Here is a 21,368-nt window from a genome sequence, read left to right on the forward strand (position 1 = left end):
TGTGTGAGGCACTGTTATGGGGAGACACCTCAGAAAGCACTCTAAGTCCGAATTTTAAATCAAAAGAGAACTTTATTTACCTGGCCAGGGACTGTCACTCACCATAGAGACTCAAGCTCTGTGGGAGGACAGCAGCTTCCTGGTCCATCCAAAGAGAATAGAAGCACAAAAACCACAACTCAGTGACTTGCTTATCGTCATGTAAGCTAGCCAGTCATAGAAATTAAAATATTGATAAGTGGGACCTGTGGGCTCTAGGCAGGACTGGAATTTTCCAGCCAGCAAGCATGTGATGAACAGAAGCTAAAATAGCATTATCTTTGCAGTTCAGTTGACCACAGTTCTGGGTTCAAGCAGGTGCTAAACAGTCACATAAGTGAATTTGGGCGGGGGTCAGCGGGGTGAGGATCTTCTTCAAGGTCATGTAGACCCACAAGGGCTTTCAAACCCAGGATGTAGCTCACCACGACCACCACTGCATCCTGAGTAGGGTACAATTTGTAGGGTACAAAGTACAGAAAGACAATTTTTTTTTTTTTAAATAAGAAAACAGCTTTCATTTCAGTTTCTCAGAAACAGGTCTTGTAACAGTTTTTATAGAAGGTAGCAAAATGGAGTCTTAAGGCTGCCTATGCCAGTTCTTGCTTTATAATTGTCTTATCTCACTTATCAAAATATTATACCTATAATCTGTATTTTTTTTACTAATCTAAAACCTATTTCTTACACTCTTACTGATTGTATTTATCAGTTCACACCACAACAAACTAGTGATAAAACATCACGTAATGCTTCCTCTTCTCAGAAAACTCTTTAAAGTAAGACAAAAAAAAAAAAAAAAACACTTAAGGGTGTACAAAATGAACATAAAGTGGACTGACTTTGACTCATAATGAGACAGAGACCAACAGTGAGACACACAACAGACAAGGCACCATAAACAAACCTAACTGACCAGAGATTTAGATAGGGGTTTTTTTTTAATATTTATTTTTTAGGTGTAGATGGACACAACATAATGTCTTTATTTTTATATGGTGCTGAGGATCAAACCCTGGTCCTGCTAGGCTAGCGATCTACCGCTGAGCCACAATCCCAGCCCCTAGATAGAGTTTTTAACCCCAGATGGGCCAGTGAGGGACATCTGGATGGACGCTTCCCTGGACCGGGAAGTATGTGCTGCATCCAGCCTTCCCTGATGTCCTCAGACTGTGGATCCACACAAACCAAGTTTTAAGTTTCAAGCTTCCCTTTCCCTGGAGAACTAAGTGCTCTCAATAGGCAGATTGCAGGTTTGGCAGGAGCCGATCAGGAGAGGACCCGGGGCTGAGGAGTTCTCCTCAGAGGCCTTCCCCAGGTTGTCTCCAGCCCACTGGGTCTCCTGGGTGTTTCTGAGCGTTGTCCCATTTATGGGACAAGAAATAAATATCTCTTCTTTTCCCGGCCAGCGCACCAAATGTTATAGGGAGACATCTCAGAAAGCACTCTTAAGTCTGAATTTTAAATTAAAAGAGAGCTTTATTTACCTGGCCAGGGACTGTCACCCACCGCAGAGCCTTGGCCAGGTAAATAAAGCTCTCTTTTAATTTAAAATTCAGACTTAAGAGTGCTTTCTGAGGTGTCTCCCCATAAGAGCACTGGGTTCGATCCTCAGCACCACATTAAATAAACAAACCAACAAACAAACAAATAAATGTATTGTGTCCATCTACAACTAAAAAGAAATTGAAATTAAAAACAAACAAACAAACAAACAAACAAAAAAGCACACCATCCACTTGTACACCAAGACCAATTCTGTGTGGGGCAACAAAGAACAACAAAGAAGCTTCACATGGTGCGCCCTTCCCAGCCCTCTAAACTCAGACACTGAGAAATTGCTCTCACCCGGCAAAAGCAGGGCAACCTACCCTCCCCAGAGCCAAACAGTGAGCTTACCTTGGCACTGCAGAGCAGGCCACTTTTGCATAGCACACTGAACAATGCTCCGCTAGGTCTGCTGCCAGGTGTCCCACAGCTCAGCTCCTTTAGGCACCGCAGACGCCCGGCAACTCATACTGCGGTTACAGCGAGACCCAAAAGAACAGCCCCTTTCTCCAAAGCACTAACCTGTGCAGGGAACTCAGGGCAAACTCTAACCACCCCCGCACAGCACGGACCCTAGCCACACCTCCTTGCACCTGAGCATTCTAGACACCTCACCTGGAGCTCCCACGCGCGCTCCCCATCCAGAATTGGCTCAACCCCAGAAACGCGGCAAGTATTTGCTAGGGCCACAGCTAGACCCTGGGCGAACCTCCGCCGCTCCGGCACCGCTCCAGCCGCCCGAGCAGGGCTTCACTTCTTGCACAGCAGGGTCGCCACAGTGCCCAGCCCGAGTGCGCGTCCTGGAAGCGCTTAACGCACTACCCCTAGGAAAACCCTGGCCGCGTCCTCTACCCCAACCTGGGTCAACCGCAGGTCCACCCAGACCCGCGGCCCCCAAATCAAGCTCCAGCCTCTTTGTTGAGGTGCGCAACCTCTTTAGGCTCTTACCAGAGAGTGTAAACAGCAGGAATGCCAAAGTCGCTAGAAAGATCCCTAGTAGGCACCGCTGTAAAGTAAAGGAACTCTTTCCGCGGCGGGGAAGCGCCGTGCAGGGCGCGGAAGACACCATCACCTTTCAGAAGATGAACAGGAAAACAGTCCCAGCCAAGCAAGGGGGTCCCTTTTGAGCCCGGTTGTCATACGCAACAATCCCCAAATTCACAAAGTGTGCAGGGCCGCCAGACAAGTGGGCGTGGCTGGGCCAGCGCCCCTGTCGGAAGTGACTCGAGGCGGAGCCACTGCGCCTATCCGGCGACATCAGGGCGGGGTCTCGGCGCGCTTTGCTCCAGGGCCTCCAGGGGACCCGGGGTGCTCCTGGCTGGACCGATACCCGGGTCATCAGCTGCAGTCAGCTCCTCCAGAGCCTCACTGCGCGCTGGCTGCGTCCTCTGAAGACCACTCTCCAGGCGCTGGCTTGCGGGAAAGGGTTGGCTCACCGCCGCTTTTGTAAACTGTTTACCACCTGACGGTGGAAGGGTGGAAAGGGAACTAACTGCCGGCTTTGTCATCATTTCCGGCCACTCAGGCCTGAAGAACAAAACACAGCGATCTAAAAATGGAAATCCAGAGCTCGGGCGGCGAGTCACGGTGGGGCCAGCACCCCTTGGGACTCATCCTGGTGCTCCTTAGGCTGCCGCACTGCCTGGGCCCTTTCTCTGTGTCTGGCATTAATCAGGCATTATTAGGAACAATACTTCGAGTCTTCCTTGCTTAAATGCCTGCTGCTAAATTCCCTCAGGGCCTTCTCTTCAGTCTCCAAAATCTCACAGGTTTGACCCCCGCACCCTCAATCCCTAAGGTAATTCGTTCTTCCTCCTCTTTCCTTGAGAAAACCCAGGGGAAAGTAAAATATTAAGCATCTCCTGGTTATTAGCATATCGGGACTCTAAGGGACTCTTGTCCTAGAACAACTAAATTATTTTTTTTGTTGTTATTGGTACCAGGGATTGAACCCAGGGGCCACATCCCCCAGACTCCCCACCCGACCGACCTTTCTTGTTTTGTTTTAACTTAGAGACAGGAACTCACTGAATTGCTTAGGGCCTTGCTAAGTTCCTGAATCTGGTTTTAAACTTGTCATCCTCCTGTCTCAGCCTTCTGAACTGCTGGGATTACAGGAGTGTGCCGCAGGCCTGCCAGCATAACTAAAAGTTTTATGGGAGACAAAATATACATGCATGAAAAATGAAAGAACAGGATAAGTGTAAAATTCCTGGAAGGAATGAGTGTAATCCAGACATCCCTTGGTGGCAATTAAAGGAGGTATAATTAAGGAGACAGTGAATAGGAAACTCAATGAGGCAGGACTTGTTACTTCTGTTAATATTTACAGTTGTGAGCTATATGACAGTAATGTTCTGTGGCTCAATGCCAGAACTTGTTTGTGAAAACAGAATTTATTATTGTCTGCAACAATAAATATTAAAAATTACCTATTTATTTCCAGGCTTGGAAGTAAGATTTCTTTTTTTTTTTTTTTTTTTTATGAACAAATTAAAAATATAGGAGAAACAATTTAGCTAGTGTTTGTTATTCTAGTTTCAGGTGCAATATTCAAGGATTACAGTTTTATTGAAACTTTGTTTCATTCAGTAAAAGTTCTATCCCTGGGGTTCTTCAGGCCTTTCTTAATATACTTGAAGACTTCCACACCATTTTTTTTAAAAAAGCTTATTTTGATTTGACCCAACTGAGCTTCCATTTGAAAAGTTTGGGGCCTTGTTTCCTATCTTTCCGGACAATTTCCAAGAGTCAGGGATAAAGTTTTCTTGTAACATCTCCAGTGCCAAGATTCATAGCAGGTGCTCAATGAATACTTGGTAAATACTGAAGTAAATAAAGGCATCTTGCTGTCAAATGCATTTAATACATCTTTGCCAGTTTTTCACTAGTTGACCAAATGCTGGGGGGAGGTTCTGAGAGATTTTGATTTTTTAATATTTTAGACACTAGAAAATAAAGTGGGATTTGTCTCTAAATGGAGTGAGGTGATAAACTGCACACAAAATAAACTTTCCTAAATCAGGCATTGCAAGTTTACCTGTAAAGTAGAGCTACTATCCATGCCTTAGCCTTGCCTTGGGGTTGTTTCAGTAACTGAGTTCAAAAGGAGAGTGAACTTCCTGAGGCTCTGACAGGGATAGATGTCAAGAGTCAAAGCTTCCAATTAGGAAGTAGGAGATTAAACATGAGTGGTTCCTCTAGCTCCCCCCTAAAGATTTTGTCAAACTGTCAAAGACATGAGGAAAGGAGAGAATGGAAGATGAGGTTAAGGACTATGTACAGTTATCCTTGCAGAAGGTAGAGCAGACAGTGATGTCATTAAATGTTGGCCAACATCTTCTTTAAAATTTGATATGAGATGATTCTTTTCCTCTGAAATCAGTATATCTACACTGTGCTTTTTGGAAGTTGGGGTAAAGTGTCATCAGACCTCTATTTGCACCGGGCAGGCACCTGCCAGTCAGCTGACCTTCATATGCAATTGTGTCTGATTTTCTTCTCTCTTACTTGAAAGAGTGTGAGTGGGGTAGGCCATACCCTCATGGGAATTCTGTAAGCAATCAAGAAAGAACAGAAAGAATGGCATTTCTCAGAAGGAACACACATTCACTTCAGTCTACTTTAACTTTTGCAGGCCTTAGAAAAGACAAGTATACTACAAATTATATTCCATAAGTAGATTTGCAAAGATGAATCTTTTATTCTTTTCTCATTTTAATGGTGAAAATTTTATATAAATGTCATAGATTTAAATTAAATTACATCTCATATTTGTCCTATTTTTTAAAAAGTAAACAAAACAAAGGATGTCAGACATTAATAGCTTTGTAGAGTAATTGGCCCAGCTACTATTTTAGATGAAAAATGTAAGGCCAGAGGTTAACAGCATTACTTAACAATACAAGTTAGGCAATGAAGCATTTTTCGTAGTATATGTAGTATTCCCCATGACAATTGATGAAATAGAAAAAAAAAAACTCATGGCTTTCTTGCAATTAAAAAGTCAGAGTCATCAAATATTTATTAATCACATGGCTCACTGGTCCACTCCACTTTAGAAAAAAAAAAACAACCACAGAATTGTTTTCTTGTGATGGAAAATAGTAATTCTAAGAAAGGCTAATTCTCATTTAGTTTCTAGTCTTCCTTTGAAATCTACTTCTTCAAATTCTAAGAAATAATAGAGAACTAAAGAGCCAACTGAGCAAACACCCACCATTGAGTATCATTTCGAAAATTTGCAGACTAGTTACACTTGTTTCCTTGGTGACCTGGCCATATGTTATTTGCCCATCTTTTAGTGGGGAGAATTGGTTGCCATTTTTAATTTTTAAGAACTTCCTAAATAAAAAGGCAATTACCCTTTGTATATGGTATAAGTTGTATGTAGTCAATATACATAGTTTTATATATATATATATATGTCTGTGTATGTGTATGTATATGTGTGTGTGTATATATATACGTGTATATACACACATATATATACACACACACATATACATACACATATATATATACGTGTATATACACACATATATATACACACACACATATACATACACATATATACACACACACATATACATACACATACACATACATATATATATGTCTATGTCAGTGGACTTCGCTTATGCTGGGTTTTTTTTCTATCTTGAAATATTTTAAGTTGAAATTCAAGTTGGTGTCTCCCTTAATCCCTATATTGGTGTCAAAGTAAATGTGGTAAAATAGAAATTTAAAGCAGCGATTAAAACACAGAATTACCCAGAAATTAGTGATAGCTAGATTCAAAGATATTACTCAATATTCACAAATATTCTGATAGTTTCTAGAGATCATTATCATGGCAAATAATATCATAACAAGTTTCTGATCTATAAAGATGTGGAATGGCTGAAAGTATAGGGATACTGATTTTAAGATGTTAATGCATGATTATTATTTTTTTTAAATTTATTTTTTAGTTGTAGTTGGACACATTACCTTTATTTTATTTATTTATTTTTATGTGGTGCTGAGGATGGAACCCAGGGCCTTGCATGTGCTAGGCAAGTGCTCTACCGCTGAGCCACAACCCCAGCCCTCAATGCATGATTATTGATTTGATAAAGTTCTTTTCAAAGCAATTGACACACAAAAATTGCACATTTATGAGGTACCATGTGATATTTGGATACATGTACATACTGTATAATATTCAAATCAAAGTAAACATATATGTCTTTTTAAACATTTATCATTTCTTTGTAGTGAAAACATTCAAAATCTTTTCTTCTAGCTTTTTTTTTAATATTTATTTTTTAGTTGGACACAATACCTTTATTTATTTATTTTTATGTGGTGCTGAGAATCAAATCCAGAGCCTTGCACGTGCTAGGCAAGTGCTCTACCACTGAGCCACAAAGCAGCCCTCTTCTAGCTTTTTAGATCTGTAGTCACCCTGCTGTGAAATAGAAAACCAGAGTTTACTCTTCCTGAGTGTAACTTAGTACCAGTTGACTCATAAATTCTTAAAGGTTGTGCTTTTTAAAGTTAACCTAGGGTATTCTAGTAAACTAGTTACATTTATAATGATTATTATTTAATTTAAAATTTTTCTTTTATTCAGAACATGTTACAAAGTGGGTTTTTGAGCAGAACTTAGAAAATATCTGGAGTTTCTTTTTTTTTTTTCTAGATAATTCTTTTGAGCAGTCTTGACAGTTCTCCACCATAATCATTTAGCACCTTTCTAGTGAAGAAAAAATTACTTTTCTTCCCTAGAGGAGATGAAAATTGATATATCATGTATTTTACTCCAATTTATTTAAAGAAGTAGGTTCTGCTCTATGAAATACAGAGGGAATATGTTTATTCCCTCTGTAGTGGTCGCTATGTAGGGCTCTATTTAATAAATCAAAATATATGTGTTTGTATAAAGAAACATATATAGAAAATAATTGGCAGATAATGTGATGTGTGACATTAATATTAACATGTCTCATTAATTTTCATATCTTTCTGTATTTTCCAAATTCTCTATAATGAGCTCATTCCATATCATGAACATTTTAAAATAAGAAAGGAAGATGACAGACTTTTAAACCAGAACTCCTAGAAAGCAGCTTCTTTCTTTAAATGATTGAAACAGTTTTTCATATCTACAGTCTTGTCCCTTGACTAGATGCTGTGAGCTTTCAGCACAGGAAAGAGGGTGAGGGGTGAGAGGAACACAGACTAAGAGGTGGAGTTTTGCTGGACCCTGGGACAGCTTAGGCGTCTTCAGGTGCACACATTTGCTTCTCTGTGAAGTCACTTCAGAGTTCATGAACCTCTGATCCTATTCTCTTGAAGTGGATTGGCTCCTTTCCTGCCAACAGGTAATTGGAGGTTTCTCCAGCTTTATAATACCTTGTCAAGGAGGGACACTGAAATAGAGGATATATTTGTTTAGTTGACAGCAACAGAGGAAAACTGAACCACCAAGAATTTATATGCTGATAATCAGAATGCTGGCATCTCATATAAATTACAAGCTCTTAGAAGCGTTTATTCCCTCTGTAGTGGTTGCTGTGTAGGGCTCTAGAAAGTATGGTGTAACTGGAGACTTGAGTAGATAAGAGAGAGAGATTAATGAGTAACTTGACCTTTCCCTTTTTCTTTTCTCAAACAAAATGAGTTCTCAGAGCTAAACAAATAAATAAAAAGAGCCTTGTTCCAGAAAATAAACAGGTCACTTAGTGCAAAGCGAAACTATGGTGGTGGTGGTGGCGGGGGCAGTGAATAGTGGCTGGTAGTCTTGGAGGAGGGTCAGCTTCAACAAGCAGGTCCTCCTCCTCTTATTACAGTCAAGAATGTACTGAGGTAGGACATGCAGAGCAAGATACCCAAATGCTTCCCTGTTCATATTGAAGCCTCTTTTCTCTGGCCACCAAAGGACAGACTCCCTAGTGAGGGCCACTGGGTCACCTGACCCCAGTGATGACTGCTACCCTATTCCTCATAGTCATTCTCTGTCTCACAAAGCTTCCCAGCATCACCTGCTACCTGTGTCTTCTTCAAACTTTCTCATGTCCTTCAACACACAGCTAGGTCTTTGGTGTCTGCCTCTTTATCCATGTCATTCACTCTGCCCCAGCACCTGGCCTGGGTGCAAGGTTTCATGCTTGCTAGACTCTAATTCGCTCCTTATCTATATCATGTGGCTACAGATGATTAAATTGGTGGGGGGACAGAGTACAGGGGATTGAACACAGGGGGCACTTGGCTACTAAGTCACATCCCCAGCCCTATTTTGTATTTTATTTAGAGACAGGGTCTCACTGGGTTGCTTAGCACCTTGCTTTTGCTGAGGCTGACTTTGAATTTGAGATCCTCCTGTCTCAGCCTCCCAAGCCACTGGGATTATAGATGATTAATTTGCTCCTGTGGAACACTCTGGTCAGAATTCTAATCTTAAAGGGAGGTCAGAAGAAAGGGACAAAGGACTGAAAGGTGGGGAAGAGGGGCAAAGTGCTAGGGAGTGATATGGCCAAATCATATTGTTATATTGTGGATGTATGAATATGGAACAATTAATCCCATCAGTATGAACAAACAAGGCATCAATTTAAAAAATGTGGGGAAATATGAATAAACCATGAAGAAGTGAGTAATATTTGAGGAGATAAATATGTCTAAGCCTGATTTAAACATTACATAATGTACATATATATCAAACATTACATGATACTTCATTGCCATGTAAAATTTACTTTCTGCAATTAGTTAAAAAATAAAAAGGAAGAGGAAAATTGAAAAAATTCCAATCTTAAAAAAGGATACTTGATACAAAATTATTAAGGACTCCTACCTTTCTATTAAAAGGCAATCAACAGTCAATGTATACATTTGGAGGTGTACTTTGATGTAAAAATGGTGTGCAAAGAGTTGAGGAAAAAGGAAATTATGATAAACGAATTTTCAAGTATTTACTGACCACTTTTCACTTAATTAACTGTATACTCAGAGGTTTTGGGAAATTAAAAAGAAATGGTCTCTCTACTCACAAGAAGTTAATGATTTACTGTGGAAAAATATAAGCACAACATATGGTACATTATACAGCTGATAAATGAAAAATAAATGAGCAATCAAATGAATTATAGCAGAGTTAATAAGCAAAAAGTACTTGAATATCAAATACTATGGGGTGTATTTATGTACAGTTTTAAGGATAGGAGAAAAATGGTTGTCGTTGATGGAGAAAAAAATCAGGATTTCCTATTGTACAATCAATACAATCTCAAGATATCCACCCTGCAAATGTAAAATAATATGCAAAGGAACTTAAAAATACTATCTACTACTGAGTGGAATGTATTTAAGGTACTTTATATGTTTTTCTAATTTTAAGAGTGTCTTGGGGGCTGGGGATGTGGCTCAAGCGGTACGCGCTCGCCTGGCATGCGTGCGGCCCAGGTTTGATCCTCAGCACCACATACAAACAAAGATGTTGTGTCCGCCGAAAACTAAAAAATAAATATTAAAAAATACACACACTCTCTCTCTCTCTCAAAAAAAAAAAAAAAAAAAAAGAGTTTCTTAGGTGAATGAATTCTGAGCTGAGTTAATGGAACTTAGGCAGGAATAAAGTTGGAAAATGTTGCAGACAGGTAATGGAAGGAATAAATCTAAATCAAATGATATTTTAAGTAATGTTGTAGAATATATTTTTTAAAACTCTGTAAACATGATCATGGTTCTCATGGTCTGCTGTTTTGTCTGTTTATACTTAATGACAGCTTATCTGGCCTAAAATCCATTTTGTGTAACTTTTCTGTCCTGATATTAAAGGAAAAATGACTTCACCTGAGAACCTTGGAGGCATAGCTTAAAGCATCCCTGACAACACAATATTTTGCCATATTTTATCTCAAAATCTCTCTTTATTTTCCTTTTTCTCCATTATGTGCTTATTTATGTTAATATAGAAATAATACTATTTTTTCTTGGAGCTATTGGGATAACATTAGAAAAAGGAATCCTTGGACAGCATGCCATTTTCATCTCATGACTTCTACGTTCTTTTGGTATAACAAACCATGAATTCCAAAGCATTTGTGAACACCCATTTGAGAAAGATCAGAATAACTGATCACTAAAGTTTTAAAAAGTAAAATTTTTAAATGAATTTTTAAAATGCATATTTCATTTGCTTTCATAAATAGTAAAGAAAAATAAGTATAAGATATAGGGCTGGGGGGGGGTTGTAGCTCAGTGGTAGACTGCTCTCCTGGCATGCATGAGGCACTGGGTTTGATCCTCAGCATCACATAAAAATGAAATGAAGATATTGTGTCCACCTAAAACTAAAAAAAAAAAAAAAATTAAAAAAGTATAAGATATAAGCAAAGTGACTAGAAAGCCAGATAACAAAAAGAGGAAATGGCAAATTTATTTCCATTATAGAAGAAAAGACAAAGTTTATTTATTTTCTAAGCTTTTTGTTTAGAAAAAATTTGAATTGTTTACACATATGTCTTGACTATATGATTGACTAAATGTCTTACTAACCCCTTACTTCTTTCTGGGGTCTCTTCCACTGCCCTCTGTTTAATTTAGAATTTCTGACATATGTGTGTATGTAAAATGCCAAGTTCGTTTAATGAACATTGATGTGAAGAAGAGGTAGGACATAAAGAAAAAAAAATTTACTAATCAATTTGATGCTTTTACTTCTGCTTTCTACAGGGGTACCTAAGGCTTACGGCACTATTATTTCTGAATGCACCCTGAGGACCTATATATAGGAAATATTAGGATTACTAGAATAGCCAGAGTGAGTCAGGACCAAATGAATTGCTCTGTATGATACAGAAAGATGGAGCATTAAATTTGCAAGAGGCCCAAGAGTTGGAATAAGATACCCCAGGGATGCAGTAAAGATCTGAGGAAAATGGAGAAGAATCTAATGAGAGAGAGGCCTGGGGAAAGGGGGAAATCCAAGACTAAAAGTGGAGGAATAGCCAGTGAGAAATTCCTCCAAGTCTGATACAGTTCAGGTATGGGCAAACTCTTTCACAGAAGGACCAATTAGTAAATTTTTTTTGGCTTTGGGGGGGCCACATGGTCTCTATTGCAGCTGTTGGACCTCGCTGTTGAGGTGGGTAAGCAGTCAGAGTTAACAGTTCAATGAATGGGTGTGGCCGTGCCAATAAAACTTTATTTACATACACAATTGGATTTGGCCCATGGTTTGTCATTTTCAGATCCTTGGTCTAAAGCTAGTTTTTGCTTTTTTTTTTTTTTTTTTTTTGCTTAGCTGTTCATTACATCATAGGACAGGTTCAGTTGTGGCATCATTTCCCCTTTCATACCAAACCTTTGGGCAACATTTATCACACAACATTTTGTGGTAAGGCTGCATTAAGGAGGTGGAATGAAGGGTTAGGGATGGCAATTAGCCCCAGTGGCAGAAATAAGAGAGTCTCGAGGAGACCAAAGGAGGTCAAGAATTCAGTGAAAGCCAGAAACTAGGGAAAAGGCAAGGTGAGTCTCCAGAGTATTCTTAAGAGACCCTGCACATGGAGGAGACTGGAGGACTAGGAGGTGCACACAGGCTGCAAATGCTTAGATTCTACCAGGAAAAGAAATAAAACAGACTACTTCTCAAAGGTTCACGGCACAAATGCACAAAAATCTAGGAATACTTTGGAAAAAACAGTGCCTGGGTGCAGCACCCATAGAGTCATCACATAAAATCTCTGGGAATGGCAATAATCCAGGAACTAACTAAATAAAAGCATTTCCATCTCATGAAGTAGTTTCTGACTCCTTTGGTATTGATGACCTGCTTAGTGTCATATCCTATTCAAATGCTGTCTCCATTTCTGATATTTGAGTTGTTGCCAGTATTGAGGTCGGTATGTAGATAGGTACCTGCTGTTTTCCTGACTTGTTAGCGGAGTCTGAGGATGAACACAGCTGCCTTCTTGGGGATGTGAACTGATATTCACTTCTTTACACTTTTCACCTGGATTATTGCTAATTGGCAGAGGAAGAAAAAATTAGGAAAACCGTCTCAATCATATGTTTCAGTTTTAAAGGAAATCAATAACTTTCATTTTGAGATTTAAGGGGTAATTTGCCTCAAGTTCCTGATATCTTTACAAGATGCTTAAAAGGAAAAATACAACCAAATGAATTTTTTTAATACTAAATAAAAACTCCAATTAGGATATCATAGTAAAACCATCCTATATAATGCCCGAAGATTAAAAACTGTTAATAACTAGGTGTCTGTGTCTTAACACAATACATTTCAATATTTCTAAAATAATTTTGATTAGGAAATAAAGTTAACCACAAGATGTGGGCCGACTTTGTCCTAAAAATGATGTCTTTTTTCCTTTTTCTTCTCTTTTCTCTTATACTGAAGAACATGTTCTATTTTATACACAGGTACTACCCACAGTTAGGAGAGCAGGGTTCAATATGCCAGAGTAGCTGGAACAAAGTCAATAAAATGTAGAGGAGGGAGAGTATATTGAAAGAGTAAAAGGAAATATTGCAGTTTTATACTGTACACAATTCTGGGTACTGAATTTTAGTGATACAGAATCAAATTCAGAAATGTGCAACTAACATCAAAGGAATAGCAAAAAATGAGTCAAATCATGTAGACAAAAGCCCTAATTCCTGGCAAACTTCCTACTTGCAGAACTTTAAGCAAGCCACTGAATGTCTTTGCATCTCAAAGTTTTCTCTGCTTTGAGATAATAAATTTGTTTGGCCTTGGTGCCGCACAGAGTTGCTTGAGAAGATAATAAATGGTAATGTGTTTTGTAAAAAAAAATATACATGTTTCCTTGGAAGATAATAAATGATAATGGGTTTTGTAAAATTCATGTAAATTTTTACTGTTTTTAGTATGAATGTGGGCTACTATACAAGTATAGATAAAAAGTCATTAAATAATAATTATTTTCTGTGAATAGAGGTGGTCCCTGTTCCCAGGGGTAGTCTGGAGAGGGAGGATGGTGAGGAGTATGGTGATCTAGGAGACAAGAGAAAATGTTATTAGAGCCCAGCCAGCCCAAGATACCGATGAGGAGCCAAATACAGAGTAATTAATTATATATTCTGAATCTGAGAAAGCTGAGGATTGAGAAGGCTTGCAAATCATCAATAATGTGATACAAGTTAATCCCTTCTTTAATTCTTCCTTAAATTTTTTTAAAAAATAATGCAAATTATAGGGGTGCTTACTAAGAAACTTAGAAAAATGGACTTCTGTTAATGTCAATATCAGGCCACTTCCCTTTTTCTTTTTGTAAGAACAAAGGACAAAGAATACTTATAGGTCAAGCTTCAAAATATACCTTTACTAAGGAAGAATAAGGGTTTAACTTAAATCTAAATCTATACTGATTATTTTATTATGAAATTGAGTTCCTGACTAGGTTGTTTGCAAGATGGTTTTACTGTGACAATCTACTTGAAAAAAAAAACAAAAAACACCTTATTGGCATCTCTGTGAAATATCAAACTTCAATTTCTATAAAGGTTGTTGTAGAAGACTGCATTTGTTAAAAACATTTGCTATAGAAGACTACTCACTTGGAATTTTAAACTCTGCTTTTCTTCAGTATAGAATTTGTTCATCAACCTTACAACATTGGTCTTATTGACAGATTTCACTAATATTGTTTTAATTAAAATAGCCAGCATAAAACCTGTGTGTTTACTTCCCAGTCAAAAATGTTTTGCTCTTTAGATATAATCTTTATGAAGTTTTCTTCAAGTTGAAAAACTCAATGGTCACCAATATGAACATAATGAATCCTGCTATAATGTATAATTATAAAATACACCAATAAAGAAAGTCACTGGTTTTTTACAAAAGATTTCCTTCCTTCCTTCCTTCCTTCCTTCCTTCCTTCTTTCTTCCTCTCTCTCCCCCCTTCCCCCTCCTTCTCTCCTCCCTTCCTTCCTCCCTCCCGTCTTTCTTTCTCTCTCTTTCTTTCTTAATGCAAAATATCAATTCTTCCATGCAAGCAGCCTGGGATATGTGTGCCAGAGAAACACACAATCTAACTCTTAGTTAAAAGATAGAAATAGAATCTACGTCTAGTGGTCAGTGTCTGCAATGTCTCAGCAAAACTAGGACATCAATGGTCTCATTAATACCTTTTTAAAAACCTCCTTATTTTCTCTTTCACATTTCTTTCTTAAAATGATGTTTTTTAATCTAATACTGAAGAATTTATCCTAGGCATGCTCTACCACTGAGCTACACTCCAAGCTCTTTGTTGTTGTTTATTTTGAGACAGGGTCTTATTAAGTACCCAGGCTGGCCTTGAACTTGCGATCCTCCTGCCTCAGCCTCCCAAGTCACTAGATTACAAGTGTGTGCTACTGCACCCAAAATACTGTATTATTGATTTTTTCCATATTCTTAGTAACATATGTATTTCCTATAGCATAAATACTTTTCTATTATATGTGTCAAGGACTTCTTTATGTGAATTATCACATCTCTCTATGTAGTAGTGCTTTTGTTGTTTAGGTTTTATTTTTGCTTATTTATTTATTCTAAAATTTTCCTTTGACTTCTGAGAGGAGCAAAATACAGTTTACATTTACTGGGAGAATACACTGTACTTACCCTTTCTTGCACTTAAAAATTATCCAACTGGGAACAATGATGGATAAAATGAAGAAGATCATACCAAAGCAAATGCCTAGACAGTAAAATAAATAAATAAATAAATGGAAATTTTAATTTTATTTTTTAAGAGGCTTAACATTCTGTCTTAATATCTAGTCCCCCTAGAGATTGCCAATGACTTTTTTTTAAAAAAATATAACAATAAGTTCTCCTTTACCCTGGATTTGAGTTAGAGCATTGGTCTTACTATACATAGTAAGGGGCAAGCAGAAAAGTTTGGTAAACTTTACTCCAACAGCTGCCCTTAAGTAGGCAGGAAACAGCAAGCACTGCCAACTTGTCTCTCATGTAAGACAAAGGACACAGGCTACTCTACAAAATAGAAATTCCCTTGGACACAAACTGTATTACAGAACTGTTCCTACGTAAGCAGAGCACAGAAATAAACTCAACAAACTGGTCTTGTGACTTTTAATTTGTGTAAACGACATGATTACCATCTGGAAGTCTATTCCCCTGTTATAAAGCAAAGAGGAAGTTGCCCTCTCCAGCCACACATTAAAATAAAGACATTTTAACGCCAAAGAACCCTCTGTAACAGAAACTTTTTAAAATGTCTTTCATTTTTGGACTTTCTTTTTTCCATATTTTTATTGGTGCATTTTTATATAATAAAGGATGCTTGTTACATATTTGTATATATGCACAGGATGTAACAGTATAATTTGGTCAATATTCTTCCCTAGTATTTCCCCTTCTCCTCCTCTCCTCCCTCCCCTGGTCCCTTTCTTCTACTCTACTGGTTGTTCTTCCTTCCATTTTCATGAGATCCACCTCTGTTCCTGCTTTTCTTTTCCTTTTTCTTATCTTCCACATCTAAGAGAAAACATATGACCCTTGGTGTTCTAAGTTTGGCTTATTTCACTTAACATAATGCTTTCAAGTTCCATCCAGAAAGGAGGATACTCTGTGTATATAAGAATGCCAGTTTCAACACACCCTGACCTAAATGCATCATTATTTTCATTTTATTTTGAATTCATAATACAAGACACTTTATCTTTTTGCATTTCATTCTGAGGGAGATGTAGAAAGGCTTAGGCAGCCGGGGCAAGATGGTGAGTGAGGAGGTCATGAGCAGAACAAAGGAGCATGGAGAGGTTCTTCTGATGAGGTCAACTTCCTGCTTGGCCAAAAGGCTTGTGAACACAAGCAGGGCACCAATCAGACAAACATTGTGTACTCATGCTCCTAAGTGGGGATCCAATAGAAAAACTAAAACAGATGCATGGACAGTGGGGGCTCCAATCAGTAATAGTGAGGAGAGAGTGGACGGGGGAGGAAAGGAGGAAAGTCCAGAGGTCTTAAAAAAACAGGCCAAAACTTCCCCACTGGATTCCTAGTTCTGGGGCCCTTTCTCTTTGGAGAAGTCTATCTCTGAATCTCTATTGCTTTTGCAATAAACCTACTTCTTGCTATCTCTGTGTTCTGTTCTTCAATTCATTGCTGCATCAAGACAATGACCCCAGCCCCCCTGGATGCTAACAATTCAAGTAGATACTTACTGTTGAAGGTGCTAGAATTTCTCAGTAAACCCTTCACAAAACTTACCAACTATGAGAGCCTCATGTGAGCCTAAAAAAAAGACAAAAGTCACAAAAACATCAGCCTGGCATACGGTGTGACCCAACAGGATCTTCCAGCCAGTACCATCCCTCCTGATTTTTCCACTGAATTTTTTTCTAATATTAAAAAAATATAATCTTGTACACCCAGTGAATATTTTTCTCTTTCTGAAGTAATATTTTTATCATAAAAAATAATAGAGTTTTAGCAGAAAGTTTGTAAACCACAACAAAAAAAACTCTAATTTGAATGATTTATTATATTCTCATCTGGCACTTTTTTCCATATCTCTAAGGTTTTACATAATTATATAATAGAAAAGCAAATTGCAATGGAGGCAAACTAATAAAATCTATTCTAGTGGATGTGTCACTGTACATTCAATTATTTCTATAGTATATTTAAGTTGGTTCTAGTCTTTGTCATGAAGCTGTGAATAAAATGCGTAAAATATTTTTGTATCTTACCTTATTTCATCAGTCTGGATTCCTGGGAAGGCTAACTGGCATGAATATTTTTATCATTCTAATCATACATTGCATAACTGTTTTTCATAACAGTCTTTGACCATTTACAATGGTACTTTCAACATACAACAATATCAGTTTCATCACATCTTGATTTCTACTGGGAGTTTCTCTAAAACTTGTTTGTTATTGTTAATTTCATGGGAAAAAGAAGAGTCATCTTCTTTGCTTTTGCATTTTTTAAGTTCTAGTGAGGTTAAACCATTTTTAAATAGTTATGTGCCTAGGTAAAAAGGTATTTATGCCCTTTCTCCACGTCCTTCATTCTAAGGTAGTTTTTGCATTTCCCTGTTCCTCTTTCAGGGTTTGTATGGTGAACTGCAGAAGTTCCATTTACTTAGAAATAGCATGAGGACTTTGGTAAACTCAGAAGACCCAAAAGTAAGGAGAGAAACAGGGAACAGATACGCCCACTTAAGCAGTAGCTTTTGAAAGTGAGTCTTGGTGGCAAAGAAACAAGATAAGGTTCTAAGAAAGTAGTTACTTTAAGGAAGAGGACCTTGGGGGACAGTTAGTAAAGTGGATTTTAGGATATTTTTGTAGGTGTCACATCGGGTAATACATCTGTATGCCTCTCTGAGAGATTCCAGTGAAGGCTTTTCTTAGTTTTCACATCTTTACTGGAGTTGAAATTACTTGTCTTGCATGCAACTGTGCTTACATTAGTCTTGAGAACATAGTTAATTATAAGTTATAGGTATTAATTCTGGCCTTAAGGGGGAACTCAAGATTATCCTCCACTCAGAGGTAGATGAGGCTACAAGTCAGGTCTCCGAAATAACTGAGCTGTTGAAATGGGAATGTGGTAGGCCTGGGAATTCCAGGAAATTCATTTTCTAATGTAGTACTCAGAGTTTACTTTTCTAATTTGGGCTGCTCTCAAAACTCCCTGTGATATTTGTTCCAAGCCTGGACCAACTCTGTGATTTACTCTCCAGCTTCCTTTTTAGGAAGGCCTAAGACTGGTATCTTGAGCAATCTGTCCTAAGCCTTGGGGAAAAAAAAAAAAAAAAAAAAAAGCTTTTTGGTTTTATTTTGTTCTTTTAAAAATATTTCTTGTTTTCCATAATCTTGTCTTTGTTTGCCCTTGTATCTCTATAAAGCCCCAATATTTCACAGTCCAAGATTAGTTAGGGTAGAAAGAGAAAGAAAAAGAAAGCCAAGAGGCCTATTTTTAGTCTAGTTCTTCAGCAAAGGACAAAGGAGCTCACATGTGATCCAGCCCAATTCATGAGGGGTCTGAGTTCTAAGAACCAGCTGGTTAACAGTTAACTTGGCATGTTCTTAGTCATTCTATATATTTCCATCTATCTGAATAAAGAACTGCCTTTTGTCTGGTATTTGTGACCTTGGCCTAATAGCTTTCCCTTTCGCTATGATTAATACTTAGAACTTTCTCTCTCTTGTGGAACACTCTCTCTCTCTCTCTCTCTCTCTCTCTCTCTCTCTCTCTCTATATATATATATATATATATATATATATATATATATATATATATATATATAAGATCTTTGCCTGCTTATTTATTGTTGAAGCACAGAGCCTCTTCAGATAGGTAAATTGCCTGGTTGGACCTAAGTTACCGTATTTGCAGTCTTGGGCAAGGGACTTAAATCCTTTGTGTCTTAGTTTCTATGTCTATAAAATGGGGATAATAAGAATACTACCCTCCTCATAGATTTTTATGTGGATTAAATTAGAATCAATCTACTTGTCTATCTATTTATCTCCATCTAATCTTTGAACGGTGGTACTAATGCTCAATAGGTTAACTTTTACAACTATTACTATTACCACAACCACCGCGACTGCTCCCCCTGTAATAGCGCTATTAACCCTTCATCGTATTTTCTGTGTATTTCCCATCTAATGTTTTCTTACTTACTTTTTAAAGTATATAAGTTTTAAGTCAAATTGGTCAACAGGTAAAAAAAAAAGTTAACACCTTATATAATTATTTAAAATTACATCTGAGTTCCAAAAGTTGGTCTCTGTCTAGGTTTTGTTGTTTGGTGGTGATGGGGATCAAACCTTGGGCCTTGTACATGCTAATCACATGCTCTACTATGGAACTACATCCCCAATACTAGTTGTTTCATAAATACTCTGTGTGTGTGTGTGTGTGTGTGTGTGTGTTTTAGATTTTCTATGGTTTGGCTTTTAAAACTCTTAACTTTTTATTATACTTTGCATTTTTTTTAAAAAGTTCTAAATTGTTTTTGAGTGCTAGTGATATAATTTGATAACTTGCCTTTTCTCATGAATTTATGATGTCTCCACTATTACGCCTATAAGACAATTTTATTTTTACTTACAATAAGCCTTTATCTTATTAATATCAATTGTCTTACTTATATTTTTGAGAGAGAGAGAGAAGAGAAAGAGAATTTTTTAATATTTATTTTTCAGTTTTCAGTGGACACAACATCTTTATTTTTTAATTTTTATGTGGTGCTGAGGATCGAACCCAGTGCCCGGCGTATGCCAGGCGAGCGCATTACCGCTCAATTGTCCTACTTATTAATGTGCTTATTCTTGTTTTGGTGCAAAGTGAGTTTGGTATTAAGACCTTATATTTTATTTTCATATCTGGTGGGGTTGATTCCCCAATTAATTGACTCTTCTGTCAGTCTAGCCAGATCCTCAAAACACCCCAAAAGCACTCAGTTAGTTGGCCAGTGAACTTTTTCAAGGAAATGTTGAGTTTATAATTTGAAAATGTTATTTATGATGAGTAGTTAACACTTTTGAAGAATTAACTATAATAAATGCATCTCGAACAATTTTGGTATATAACCACATATTATGAATAAGAGATTTAAGATGTGAGCAGAGGGAAAAACTAAAATTAACTTGGACTAAGAAGAAAGTTGTATATACTAGTCTGCTCCTTGAAGTGTGCAAGTTCACAGTTTGGAATTTTCTACCTTCAGCATACTCCAGTCGCCACCGGGGGCTCCTATTTTACAGAGCTCAGTGCAACATGATTTCTAAATCTGCTGTACCAGCTACACTGGCTTCAAATCCTGTAGCCTACAGCTGGAAGAGAGGTGAGCCTGCTACTCTCTGCAGCTCGAAAGGCACTTCATGACACACACGAAAAACATTTGTTTGTTTATTTGGTGGTGCTGGGGATTGAACCCAGGGCCTTGTGCAGGCTAGGCCAGGAAACATTTCTTGAAGCCTCACTCAATGTGGCTTTTACTGAGGCTCACTGGCTGTAGGTAAATCATCACTATGTGATATATGCAACCACAGAGTAATGTAAACAAATCCAGGATATAAACAAATCAGGGTATAAATAGATCCAGATATGAAAAGCACCCAGGACCCCAAGGAGCGATGGATGCGGTGCAAAGAGTGAAGAGAAAATTGAGATGGAAGACAGAGCGCTGGGCAAGAGCTCTACCATGGAGCTACACCTCCTGATTCTCCAAAAGAATTTTTATGGCTTGCTGCATATAGGAAAAGGAAGGCCAATTGGCCCTTTTGCAGTTATAGTTCCTCAAGTGACTTCAACTTGAAATAATATTACAATTTGACATACTTTGAGATGGCACATCCTCAACTTGTTCACTAGCATATGCCATGAACATCACACCACACCTGATGCTAGTATGGACAAATGAATGAACTGGCTGGGAAGGGCTCCACTCCCTGTACTGGTACTTACGTGATGTGCATATGGCCAGAGAAGGGTTCCATCTGTCCTCTGCCTGGCACTGACTCCAAGGACTGCCTTCCAGAATATATCCATCCTCACATTCCAAAGTTATGTTATCTCCATAGTGATATTCTCTCATTTTCAGCTCCAGCTTAAGTCCATTCAACTGTGGAAGGTTGCATTTTACCTCTGAAAGGAGACAGATTGGGTATTGAGATTTTATTGTTGTTAACTGAAATCACTAGAATAAAACAATCATATCCCCAAACTTAACTTGCCCTCAACAAAGATGAGGCATACTTTCAATCAAGAACTATTGACCCT

The 21,368-nt window shown here is 38.0% G+C and overlaps 2 protein-coding genes across 7 annotated transcripts in view; both read right to left on the bottom strand.

Annotated features, from left to right (window-relative positions):
* The window catches only part of Cd46 (CD46 molecule), a 36,431-nt gene extending 33,461 nt beyond the window's left edge, over positions 1-2,970 (bottom strand). For 4 of the 6 annotated variants that reach the window (XM_076832369.1, XM_076832368.1, XM_076832365.1 and 1 more), the window contains exon 1: positions 2,536-2,970. In XM_076832369.1, the coding sequence (XP_076688484.1) occupies positions 2,536-2,656 (121 nt within the window). In that variant the 5' untranslated portion in view covers positions 2,657-2,970. The remainder of the gene's footprint in view (positions 1-2,535) is intronic. The other 2 variants (XM_076832367.1, XM_076832364.1) reach the window with 1 other exon arrangement.
* Positions 2,971-3,169: 199 nt separating this feature from the next.
* Positions 3,170-21,368, bottom strand: part of Cr1 (complement C3b/C4b receptor 1 (Knops blood group)) — a 73,476-nt gene continuing 55,277 nt past the window's right edge. The window contains exons 19-23 of the mRNA XM_076872914.1: positions 21,054-21,233; positions 16,838-16,861; positions 15,224-15,299; positions 12,496-12,600; positions 3,170-3,248 (exon numbers count right to left, since the gene is read on the bottom strand). Of these exons, the coding sequence (XP_076729029.1) occupies positions 3,170-3,248; positions 12,496-12,600; positions 15,224-15,299; positions 16,838-16,861; positions 21,054-21,233 (464 nt within the window). The remainder of the gene's footprint in view (positions 3,249-12,495; positions 12,601-15,223; positions 15,300-16,837; positions 16,862-21,053; positions 21,234-21,368) is intronic.

This window comes from Callospermophilus lateralis, chromosome 13 (genome assembly GCF_048772815.1).
Source record: "Callospermophilus lateralis isolate mCalLat2 chromosome 13, mCalLat2.hap1, whole genome shotgun sequence".
Taxonomy (NCBI): Eukaryota; Metazoa; Chordata; class Mammalia; order Rodentia; family Sciuridae; genus Callospermophilus; species Callospermophilus lateralis.